We start from the raw sequence: 12,050 nt of genomic DNA on the forward strand, positions 1-12,050 counted from the left end.
GCCAACACACTCATCCTAGCTAATTGGAGATTTACTATTTGTTTCTCAATACATTAAGACACCTAGAATGAGTGTACACTAGCCCACAAGCTCTGAAATAAAAGCTTTGGTCTTTTATAGGTAAATAAAGAAATTGATTAGTCAGTAAATTAAAAGTTTATCTATGTAAAGCCACATGGACAGACCGACTAAATGTTTTTTACGAAATAATTTAGCGGACTTTTTTCAGTCACTATTTGCATACGTAGGTTATTATATACATTTACAAATCTATATTATAGAAGCTCATTGCTGCCTTACATTCAAATTTGTTCTATTGCATTTATATATATTTTCCCAACCCATACCACTTACATTTAGCACTAAGAGATATAAGCTGCTATTTACTGCTGCTTTTTACATTATTTGTACATCGACCCTAATACTTTTTTGTATGTTTTGCTCTTTGTGAAGTGTTTTATTACGTGTTTATTGACATATGAAGTGTTGGCCTTGTGAATACCTTTTATATTCAGGCCTCCATGGTCACTCAGGAGACATATTTGTATTTAATTTCTTCTCCACACATAGGAGAGAAAAGTCAATGAATCAATCTCACTATATTTTAAAAGGCAATGTTGTAGCTTCTGCCCAATTTCATGGAGGATCAAATCTTCACTATGGCTGCTGTGTTCTTTAGATGCTTTGATCTCAACAACCATTAGACAAAGTGTTAGTGCAATAATATATGCACAAAAAGATGTACCTTTATCTCTGCAGCTAATCCACATTTAAACTAGTGTAAAAGGCCTATAAAGGCATTTGTATTGTGTGTTGTGAGAGAGAATGAATGGCTGATTCCCAAAGAGCACATTTGCTACTTGTGTAGACTGTGTATTGCTGACTTGAGCAATTTATGCATTTGTAGGTTTGCTATTTTTAAGACAGTTTAATAGTGCCAAAGCCCACTGTGAAAAACATGCTCTAATATATCATTATCAGGGACAAAAATATTCATTATAAATTTAATTTACAACCATCAACCTTTGAGAAAATACCCATTATAAACTTAAAAAATATACTCAATTACAAGTTAAAAAATGCATATGACAAATAAACAAACATATAGAGACAAAAATGAACTTCAACTAGAAACAGTCAGCTGAAATTCAACTGTGCAAAACTATACAGCATTTGAACAGAAGACAGCTTATGCTCATGGCTGGTGTCTAATAACGTTCAGTCTGCTATATGTACAGTGGCGGTCCTCCCCCTCACTCTCTTCTGCTGACTGGCACTGAGCATTGTATTTATTTGTTTAGAAGAGGATGTAATAACCGGCTGAATCGCCAGTTTAGAGGAAGCCGATGATCTAAGTGAGGACCTAGCAGGGCTCTTGTTTCTGGGAGATATCCTACATTCTGCAGATATACGGGAGCCAACAGTTTGCGGGAGATTGCCTTGTGATTTTGCTTTGCGCTGTGGTTTGGGTGACTTCCTTTTGGTCCTGTAAGGGGGTACTGGTGGTCTCTTGGCTGTAGTCAAAGGTCCAGCCCTCCGTGAGCTACGTCTGATTGGTGTTTGGTCAACTGCTGTTTGTTGGCGGTGTTCATCTTGTTCCAGACCTCCAACCTTATAGGAACTGCCCGCACAAGAGTGAGAAAGTGCTTTGGAAGAATCATCCACATGGGTAGATGGCGTGAGGTGTCCGAGGAGGAAACAACTGCTACTTGAGATAGAGGAGCGGGTGAATAAGGCTCTTCGGCTGCTAGATAAAGAAGAACCAGGTTCTGAGGGGCCACCGCTATCCAGAATGGAGTCTGAGGTGGAGGTACATAGATCAACCATGCTGCTCCTACCACGAGCCTTTCGAGAACCTCCTGATGACTGCCCCTGCCCCAGGCCCTGCCTCTCCTTATTAATATCCGGGCTAAGGCTACGGAATAGCTGTCGGACGTGTGAAAGAGACTTGGAATTAGAGGGTGAAGACATGCCTTTTGGTGGACTCTTTAAGATTCTATTGGTCAAAGGGTCATAGAACTTAAGAGGCGTCTTTTTGTATTTGTACTTCAGGCCAACATCGCTATCACATGACTTCCGTTTCCTCCCTGCTTTCTTAATAGGGGTAGGCTTGGAGATTCCTTGACCCCCATCTGGGGAAGAAAGCACATAGACCACAGTTTTGGGCTGTAGAGGACTCATTATCTTGCAGTAAGAAGCTGGAAGCTTCAAAGCACAGAGTCTGGTCTTTATGTCAGGGGTCCTTTCAGGGCTGGGGCATTGTTGGGGCTCTTCACTGTGTGTTGAGGGGAATGTTTCTTGTGATGATTTTCGCCGCACCACAGGGCAGCTAAGAGGCATGGTCTGTGTACTGTGGCTTACCTTTACCACTTGGCAACGTGATGCGAGTCTGTAAATTTTTTGCCTGGACTTCTTCAAAATAGCGGAATGTTTGGGGTCTTCTTCATTGTGATCCATGAGTGGCAAGATGTCTACAGGCTCCCACCCAGCGTTATCTGCCTCCTCTTTTTTGTCCTGCTTCTTTTTCTTTCTCCTTTTTTTACTGTGCTTCCCAAACCTAGCTAATGATTCACTGTCAAAATAGCAACGGAACTGGCCTTGTTGGAATTCTTTTACTATGGAGTCTATCTTCACGTCATCTTCAAACATCACCTGTGTCAATGTTTTGCCAACAAAAGACTGTGGTATGTGGGGAAGATCAGGAAACACCTTCTCAGCAGAACTCTCCTTGTTTTCTTCAGGCGTCCCCACAGTGTTTAGGGCTGTGTCCAGCTGAGTCTGGTATCCTTGGTCTTCAAGATTTATATGCACTTCCAGTAACTCAGCTAAATTTTTTTCTTCAGCCTTTGTCTTTCCCAACGCCATCTCTATTGCATTGTCCCATTCTTCACTGCCTTTGGATTGACTCATAGACTGAGGACTCAGAACGAAGCTACCATCATCCTCCCGCTGATCGACATTGAGACTGTGGCCATAACAGTATTTTTCAATAACCTCCTCTATCACATCTCGAATCTGGTCAGATAGATGACTGAATGTCTGTTCCCTATGGGGACCTTTCCAAGGTGGCAGTGCTGAAATCCACACTGTGGACTCTTCAGCCACTGATCGAAAGGTTGAAGGCTGGTCCTTCGAGGTAATGCACTTTGCAGCTGGTGGGGCATGTGAAGCTGTAATGGAGTCGCTCCCCTCTTTATCCCTATTGGTCTTCTTGTGTGCTTTCCTGTGTTTAACAGCTCCAGTCTTGGCGACTGGTGGACCCTCTGAAGCACAGGGATGTCCAGAGGAGTTTGTTTGTAAACTCTGTCTCTGAACAGGTAGTGTCAATTGTGATGTATTCGGTTTGTCATTGGCAGAGCTGCCACTAGTCCTGAGCAAATAACCCTGTGTAGGGGAGTACTTTTCAGGGGGAGGTGGTTCAGGCACCATTTTTCCTTTTTGGAAAGTGGTTTGTACGTGTGTAGATGCAGTAAGGTCAGTCATCACTGCTGGAGTAGAGGCTGCAATTTGCAGCATTTCACAGGACTCTTCATCAGAGGTAGGCATCTCCTCACGTGTCCCAACAGAGACACCATCATCGTCTGATCCACAGTACACCTCTGAGAGCACCTCCTTTGGGATGAGTGGGGTGGTTAGCAAAGGTAGATCAGCATGGGTAGGCCTACAGAGAAAAAGAGGTATCAAAAACAGCAAGTGAATGCTGTTTTTTTTTTTTTTTTTTGCAATTCACTAGGGATGTAACAATGAACTGTGAGCCAGTTGAAAATCGATTAAAATATATGACAACTCAAATCAGCTGAGATGCCAAACAAATTGTGATACAATTGGAGTATGAGTTTATATGAATGGATCTCTGAGGGGACCTGCCTGTCTTTAGAAAAGTTTACATGGTATTTTCTTCTGATCTTGCCTCTGAACAATGCATATTAATGTAGTGTTCATACAGTTCTACATTGTTTACAGCAGTAACCCAGAAAACACTATATCATTGCTGTTCATAAGCTCCACCTGCTGGCAGAAAGTGAATTTGCGTCTCATTCAGCTTGTCTGTCGTTTCTTTCAGATATGTTTTATGTAGTATAGTTTCACAAAACTAAACTCATATTCTGTTTTTGCTTCAAATTTCGAAATTATACAGTTTAATTTAGATTAAAAACTGCTCATGCTGCATGTATGCTGCATCTTTGTTTGGATCGTGATTAAAATACAGTGGTTGCCTCTAATTTTAAATGGAAAGAGCACAGACAAAGCCTTAGTTTGTTTATATGAAGAGATTTCTTTTATTTGTGTAACTAACTTATTTGATTTGGGGGTTGTTTTAAAATTTCAATTTAGTTTTGTTATATTTCAATTTCACAAAAAAAATGTGCAGCAATTGCCTAATAAAAGGACACCTTTTAATTTACTGTACAATGTCTTCAAATTTGTTTAGTAAAAAAAAAAATTACGAGAAAATTGAATCGTGAAATCAAAATCTAGAATTGAATCATGAATTCAGTGAATTGTTTCATCCCTACAATTCACAAAACTCAAAGTATGCAGTATGTTATGGGAACATGTCAACAAGGATCTCGAATCTCCCTTTTCTGTTCAAGATACTAGAAAAGGTAGTATCCTCACAATTAATTTCCTTCTTAGAGAAAAATGGTATCTGTGAGGATTTCCAGTCAGGATTTAGACTGTATCATAGTACTGAGACTGCTCTCCTTAGAGTTGCAAATGACCTGCTCTAATCATCTGATCATGGTTGTATCTTTCTATTAGTGCTATTGGATCTTAGTGCTGTGTTCGACACTATTGACCACAACATTCTTTTGCATAGACTAGAAAACTTTGTTGGCATTAATGGAAGTGAATTAACATGGTTTAAATCATACTTATATGACCGCCATCAATGCATAGCAGTGAATGAAGAGGTATCATATCGATCACAAGTGCAGTATGGAGTACCTCAAGGCTCAGTACTAGGGCCGTTACTCTTCACACTTTACATGTTACCCTTGGGAGATATCATCAGGAAACACGGTGTTAGCTTTCACTGTTATGCTGATGATACTCAGCTCTATATTTCTTCGCGGCCTGGCGAAACATACCAATTTGAAAAACTAATGGAATGCATAGTCGATATAAAAACTGGATGACGAGTAATTTCTTACTGCTAAATTCTGAAAAAACAGAGGTGTTAATTATAGGATCTAAAAGCTCTGCATGTAATAACCTAGAACGCTGACTAAGACTTGATGGCTGCTCTGTCAATTCTTCGTCATCAGTTAGGAATCTAGGTGTGCTATTTGATAGCAACCTTTCCTTAGAAAGCCACGTTTCTAGCATTTGTAAAACTGCATTTTTCCCATCTCAAAAATATATCTAAATTATGGCCTATGCTCTCAATGTCAAATGCAAAAATGTTAATCCATGCGTTTATGACCTCAAGGTTGGATTATTATAATGCTTTATTAGGTGATTGTTCTGCATGCTTAATAAACAAACTCCAGCTGGTCCAAAATGCAGCAGCTAGAGTTCTTACTAGAACCAGGAAGTATGACCATATTAACCCGGTTCTGTCAACACTACACTGGCTCCCTATCAAACATCGTATACATTTTAAAATCTTGCTTATTACTTATAAAGCCCTGAATGGTTTAGCACCTCAGTATTTGAATGAGCTCTTGTTACATTATGATCCCCCACGTCCGCTGCGTTTTCAAAACTCAGGCAATTTGATAATACCTGGAATATCAAAATCAACTGCGGGCGGCAGATCCTTTTCCTATTTAGCACCTAAACTCTGGAAAAACCTACCTAACATTGTTAGGGAGACAGACACACTCTTGCAGTTTAAATCTAGATTAAAGACCTATCTCTTTAACCTGGTTTACACATAACACACTAATACGCTTCTAATATCCAAATCCGTTAAAGGCTGCATTAATTAGGTAAACAGGAACCGGGAACACTTCCCATAATACCCGATTGTACTTGCTACATCGTTAGAAGAATGGCATCTATGCTAATATTAGTCTGTTTCTCTCTTATTCTGAGATCCAGTCTGTATCCGGATTAGAGGGTAACTGCAGTCACCCGGATCCAGTATGTTTCCAGCCCAGATGGTGGATCAGCACCTAGAAGGGACCTCTTCAGCCCTGAAAGACAGCGGAGACCAGGACAACTAGATGAGCCGCAGAGACAGATCCCCTGTAAAGACCTTGTCTCAGACGACCACCGGGACAAGACCACAGGAACCTGTTGAGTCCTCTGCACAATCTGACTTTGCTGCAGCCTGGAATTGAACAGCTGGTTTCGTCTGGTCAGAGGAGAACTGGCCCCCCGACTTTGCCTGGATTCTCCCAAGGTTTTTTCTCCATTCTGTCACCGATGGAGTTTTGGTTCCTTGCCGCTGTCGCCTCTGGCTTGCTTAGTTGGGGACACTTAATTTACAGTGATATCGTTGACTTGATTGCAAATGATTGCACAGATACTATTTAAACTGAACTGAGATGAATGACATCACTGAATTCAATGATGAACTTGCTTTAACTGTCATTTTGCATTATTGACACACTGTTTTCCTAATTAATGTTGTTCAGTTGCTTTGACACAATCTTTTTTGTATAAAGCGCTATATAAATAAAGGTGACTTGACTTGACTTGACAAGGCTAAATAAGAAATCTGATGTGGATACCATACCGTGTGTCACTATAGCGATGAGGATGATGCTGAAGCACATCCTGGAGGAATCTCTCTAACAAACCACCAGAAGATACATTAGCTCTAGCAGCTCGTACGACTTCTCTATGTTGGGAACTCAAGATGTGCTGCAGAATACAACAAGTTGTTTACAAAAAAGCCATAAAAACTCAAAATGTCATAATATTAATAATTATAAACAGGTCTGATTATCATAAATGCATGATATTAGAATCTTTAAACCCCAAATATAAATATATTTGTTAGTGGTTTACATTAAATTGCTAAAATGGAACTATTAACCCAAACTTAACAAATACTTTAACCAATATCTTGACCACAACAGTATTTCAAAAAGGAGGAATGATGAAGAGTTATGTACCTGTTCCACACTATTGTACAGAACTCGACAGCAGCTGCAGTAACCCTGTCTTTGGGAGCTGGAAGGACCGGCAACAGGCTCTTCTCCTCTACTAGTCCTTCAGATGGGGTAAATAATAGGTTTTGATATTTATTTGTTTTAAATTTGTAACATAAACACATAATGAGATGGATAATGGACTGCTGCAAATTTATTTTTAGACAACTCACCCGCTGGACATCATGTCACGCCTCTCTGCTTCTACAACACATGACAAAACATATACATGCATTCTTTAAATCAGTGCTTCTCAACTAGTTTAGCTTCAGGACACAGATGTTACGTTGGATATCAGTGGTGACCCAAGACAATACCAAATATAATGATCTTTCAAATGTTAAAAATACCTTTAAAACATTTAAATTGTTCTTATTTATTAGATATCTTTAGATATCATTTTTCCTCATGAACAATGTTCATCTTCATCATTTACCCATATTTATTGTAGTCTCTAGATAATTTTTTTCTCTTTTTTTTTTGTGTGTTGTTCATACTTTTTTGAAGATAAAGACATGTCTCACAACCTGTCCATGTTGGCATTTGTCTAGTTTGACTAGATTTCTAACAAATGACAGATCAATTTGTACCAAAATGCTGTACAGTTTGATTGGATGCATATAATTTTACATCAACAACATACACGTAGAAGGGTTTTCATCTCCCTTTTAAAAGTTCTTGATTATAAAAATCTATTTTATTATTCTAACGGTGTATGATTAATTAATTAGTATTTTAATAGTCCCTCCAGGCTCTCCAGTGCTCAATGACTAAAAAAAAAAAATATATATATATATAAAAACCGCCTTACTTTTAGCAGAGGACTGTGGTCCCTCCTCCAAGGGCATGGTGCTGTCTAGAAACAATCCCACAAACACAGAGAGAGTTGCATGGTGTATCATTGTACTGTTGGACATTCATAACTATTTAACTGTTAACATTTTATGCATTTACAGTGTTCTCTTACAAATCCACTTATTTTCCACTATATTTTATTTTCTTGCTCTGGGCCCTGCAGAAACATAAATTCACTGCTATGCAATTACCGGCTTATGCTGTATTGTTGTGTAGGCAATAGACTATAGGGAAAACAAATTCGATAAACAGGCATACTAAATAAATAAAAATTTACTTATATATATATATATATATATATATACATATATATATATATATATATATATATATATATATATATATATATATACATACTCACCTAGATGGAGGAGAGAGGATGAGAGGGATGTTTCCGTGTCACATCACTGCGTAGATGTGTACAGCCACGTGTGGTAAGTTAAAAGTCGCATCTAAAGATATAGGATACATTACAGAATTAGAAAACACTTAAAAGTCTCTTGTAAGTGCACTTGCTTATTCCACTTGTATAATACGAACTAATACATTAAGATACGAAAAGATATATTAATAAAGCACTATTTGTATCTTAAATCAAGTTTGATACTTTAGAACATGTACATAATGAACTTGTCATTAATTTAAAGTGTTTTTACGGTCCAGCTTTAACTACTGTTAAATTAATACTCATATATGTACCGGCCTGCATACATAAACACGGCCATTTAAACAGCGCGCCCCAAAATTACCACATAAATACACTTTAACGTAAATTGTATTTGAAAACGCTTAAATTTTACACCGTTTCAGAATATCCACACTGTTTGGGAACACACAAACTGTAGTTTAAGCTAGCCAGCTATGCTAGTTCACTTAGCAAGCTAGTGACACTTAGCACGACAACGTGGACAGCGGGACCAAAGCATGGTAAATAGTCACTTATTTATGATCTACAAAATACATGAACACAATGTGGCTGCAGTCTTCATCGTGCTGTCACCTGATTAAAGATGTTATTCCACTTAGATCCCATCGGTATCCATATTTAGCTTAGGTCTGCTTCTGAGTGACGTAAAAGTAAAGCGCGGGAATCCGCCCACTAGAAAAGTCTGAGGCGGAATTTAATCAATGGGCTGCAAACTCGACGCGACCAAATAACCTTTATCGAAAAAATCTGACTACATGCCTTGATGGTAACATTATAAATGTTGCAAAATAAGAATTTGTGCAATAGTTCCAGTCATGCTAAACTTGAGAATATAAAAAACATAATAAACTGGCCTAAAAATGACATTCAAATCAATCTGAAATAAAAAGTTAAATTAGTTACAATTTGCTACAGTATATTAGAAATTTCTCAGTACATTTAAACACATTTTATATATATATATAAAAAATGGAATGAATGAATAAATAAATAGAAACTGGACTAAGTTCATAGAAAGACAGTCTAAAAAAAAAATAAAATAAAAAAAAAAAAAAAAAAAAAACCAAAAAAAATAAAATAAAAAAAACAACCCCAAACAAACAAAAACCCTGGCACATTCACTACATATTTAATTTTCAATACGAAGCCACAGAGAAGAGTTAAAAAACAAACCACATACAAAGGTGCATTTGAAGTGCTTTTATTGGATTAATGCTTTGTAGTGTGGGGTTTCAGATCTTGTTGAAGGCTGCCACATCCATGGACTGCACATAGTCCTCAAAGGCTGTGATCAGTTCCTCCAGCTGGTCTGTTCCAACTTTATCATCCTCCACAACACAGGCAATCTGCAGCTTCTTGATGCCATAGCCGACAGGCAACAGTTTAGCTGTACAGGAGAAGTCAGGTGACAATTAGTTTATTGAAGTACAAAATATGGACAAAATCTTTGACTTGCATACACTGTATTTTGACTTACATTGTCCCCAGACTAAACCGTCCAGCTGAATGCTGCGGACACACTCCTCGAGCTTGGCCATGTCAGTTTCATCATCCCAGGGCTTGACATCCAACAGGATGGAAGACTTGGCGATAAGTGCAGGCTCTGCTCAGACATTAAAAAAAAAAGACAGAGTCAATGGTAAATCAAACACAGGAATCCAACAAATCACAATTAAATGACTAGTGGGTCAGGAAAAAAAAAAAAAAAAAAAAAAAAAAAGAGCCTATCACATTCAGCTGAAAGATGGTAATATGAATTAATCACTAAACTAGTCACAATGTCAAAAGTTTGGAACAATTATGATTTAAGTTTTGAAAGAAGTCTGTGCTCAACATGGCTGATTTGGACAAAACACTAACATATTACTACACTGTATTCTATTTTACCATTTTAAAAATGTAATTTATTCAATGAGATGGAAGTGCTAATTTTTTTTTTAGCATCAATTAGTTTAGTCTTCAGTGTCACATGATCCTTCAGAAATCATTCTAATATGTTGATTTGGTGTTAAAAAGAAACATTTCTCAAATGTTAAAAACAGTTTTTGCTGCTTATTTGTGGAAACCATGATACACTACATTTAAAAGTTTTGGTTAGATTTAGGAAAAATTAACAAAATTTAATGATTTCCACAAAAATATGAAACAGCAAAAATGGTTTTCAACATTGATGAGAACCATTATTGATACTGGAGCACCAAATCAGCACATTAGAATGATTTATGATTTCCTTGGTGAGCATAAAAGACTTCAAAAACTCAATCTCAGTTATTGCAAACTTTTGACCAGTAGTGGCATTTAAAAGACAGTTAATACATACTCTTTGCCTTCTTTGCATTGTATGCTGCAAGCCTCTCCTCCTTGATCTTTTTGGTTTCCTCATCCTGTAAAGAAAGATCCATGACTAGGTTGTGCACAAACTTACAGCAACTGCATGGTCATTTTTCCTAACTGGTTTTCAGGAAGAAAAAGCTGTCCATCACAACAATCAGCCGAAAGATGGTGAGAAAAATCATCATTTAACCAGGCAATGCTGTCATAACATGCCATCACTTCTACTACTGAACTCACCTCTTCCTCATCAGAACCGAACAGATCAATGTCATCATCATCTTCGTCAGCCGCTGCAGGAGCTGCTGCAGTTGTGTCCTCCACACCAGCAGGGCCGTACTGACCGAGAGGCTTCTTCACACCTGGAAGGCTAAAGGTAAGGAAAGGAGAGTGAATCCTTGTTACTGCACAAGAGCACCTGACAGTCTGAGAATTCCCAGCCACGTCAGAATTTGAAAGATTGTGCATCAGTCACTCAGGCGAAAGATGGTGATAGGATAATCATCATATACTGGTGGAAGTACCTGCAAAACATTAAATCCTACAAACAAGCTTCACATTACCTGCCCTTCTCCTTCTGGTAAGACTTGATGTGATTGTACCACCGCAAAGCATGGCAGAGGTCAGCTGAGGGGGCACCAGACAGGGCATCGAACACTGCAATATCAGCCTGAGAGGGCACATACCTGTTAAAAAAATGAGTATTGAGCCATCAAATGTTTAGTGAGGCTGGTGTTTTCTCCATGAGCAATAAGATGAATTTATAAATTGATTTAATTATATAATGGATCCACAGTGCAGGAATGAAATGTGGCACCTGGCAAACACTTGTGTGAGAGGAATTACTACAAATACAAACCCTACCTACAATGTTTGATTGTACATACACATTATTCATGGTTATGAAAATTAATAAACATGACCTTTGATTTTTATAACTGCATCCAAAATTATTTTAGTATTAAAGCATAAGGAAAAGAGGACAATTACAAATTGTTGCAAGCCAACTAGGATGACTTGATAAATAAAGTCTTAAAATAGCTTACCCCTCTATGTAACTTTTGTCTGCCAGAAACTCATTCAGAACCTTGAGTCCAGCGGGTGTTTTGAGATCACCAAATCCCATTATTAGAAGTTACCGGTGAGACCTCGTGTAGACGTGGAACCCTGAGCTTGAAGGAAGAGCGAAGGAACGAGAAAAGAACTGGAGACGGTCTTTATACCGCTGACGCCATAACTCCGCCCACTTTTGACATATTTTGCAAAAACATACGAAATTGGAACATTTTTGACAGCAATTTGCTCTAGGTATGGAAAGCTTAACTTTTATA

The 12,050-nt window shown here is 38.1% G+C and overlaps 2 protein-coding genes across 3 annotated transcripts; both read right to left on the reverse strand.

Annotated features, from left to right (window-relative positions):
* Positions 1 to 913: 913 nt before the first annotated feature.
* Positions 914 to 9,587, reverse strand: zdbf2 (zinc finger, DBF-type containing 2). 2 transcript variants are annotated; one of them, XM_042725584.1, is made up of 7 exons: positions 9,569 to 9,587; positions 8,323 to 8,413; positions 7,918 to 7,962; positions 7,280 to 7,310; positions 7,071 to 7,167; positions 6,689 to 6,816; positions 914 to 3,661 (listed from the first exon to the last, which is right to left on the reverse strand). In XM_042725584.1, the coding sequence occupies exons 3-7, from the start codon at positions 7,952 to 7,954 to the stop codon at positions 1,219 to 1,221; spliced, it is 2,736 nt and encodes a 911-aa protein (XP_042581518.1). In that variant the 5' UTR covers positions 7,955 to 7,962; positions 8,323 to 8,413; positions 9,569 to 9,587; the 3' UTR covers positions 914 to 1,218. The 2 variants fall into 2 exon arrangements, with proteins under 2 accessions (XP_042581518.1, XP_042581517.1); XM_042725583.1 differs by lacking the exon at positions 9,569 to 9,587 and adding an exon at positions 8,962 to 9,216.
* Positions 9,574 to 11,931, reverse strand: eef1b2 (eukaryotic translation elongation factor 1 beta 2). The gene is made up of 6 exons (XM_042725593.1): positions 11,766 to 11,931; positions 11,283 to 11,405; positions 10,960 to 11,089; positions 10,709 to 10,772; positions 9,866 to 9,991; positions 9,574 to 9,775 (listed from the first exon to the last, which is right to left on the reverse strand). The coding sequence occupies exons 1-6, from the start codon at positions 11,843 to 11,845 to the stop codon at positions 9,621 to 9,623; spliced, it is 678 nt and encodes a 225-aa protein (XP_042581527.1). The 5' UTR covers positions 11,846 to 11,931; the 3' UTR covers positions 9,574 to 9,620.
* Positions 11,932 to 12,050: the final 119 nt, after the last annotated feature.

Source organism: Cyprinus carpio, chromosome B6 (genome assembly GCF_018340385.1).
Source record: "Cyprinus carpio isolate SPL01 chromosome B6, ASM1834038v1, whole genome shotgun sequence".
NCBI classification, from domain to species: domain Eukaryota; kingdom Metazoa; phylum Chordata; class Actinopteri; order Cypriniformes; family Cyprinidae; genus Cyprinus; species Cyprinus carpio.

Excerpts from the sequence above, each read along its gene's own strand:
- zdbf2 (XM_042725584.1), bottom strand. The coding sequence starts at position 7,954 with ATGCCCTTGGAGGAGGGACCACAGTCCTCTGCTAAAA. Across the intron at positions 6,817-7,070 it reads TGTACAATAGTGTGGAACAG|CACATCTTGAGTTCCCAACA; the intron begins GTACATAACTCT and ends TGTATTCTGCAG. Across the intron at positions 3,662-6,688 it reads CATCGCTATAGTGACACACG|GCCTACCCATGCTGATCTAC; the intron begins GTATGGTATCCA and ends TTTTCTCTGTAG.
- eef1b2 (XM_042725593.1), bottom strand. The coding sequence starts at position 11,845 with ATGGGATTTGGTGATCTCAAAACACCCGCTGGACTCAAGGTTCTGAAT. Across the intron at positions 10,773-10,959 it reads TCGGTTCTGATGAGGAAGAG|GATGAGGAAACCAAAAAGAT; the intron begins GTGAGTTCAGTA and ends CTTTCTTTACAG. Across the intron at positions 9,776-9,865 it reads CGGTTTAGTCTGGGGACAAT|CTAAACTGTTGCCTGTCGGC; the intron begins GTAAGTCAAAAT and ends TCTCCTGTACAG.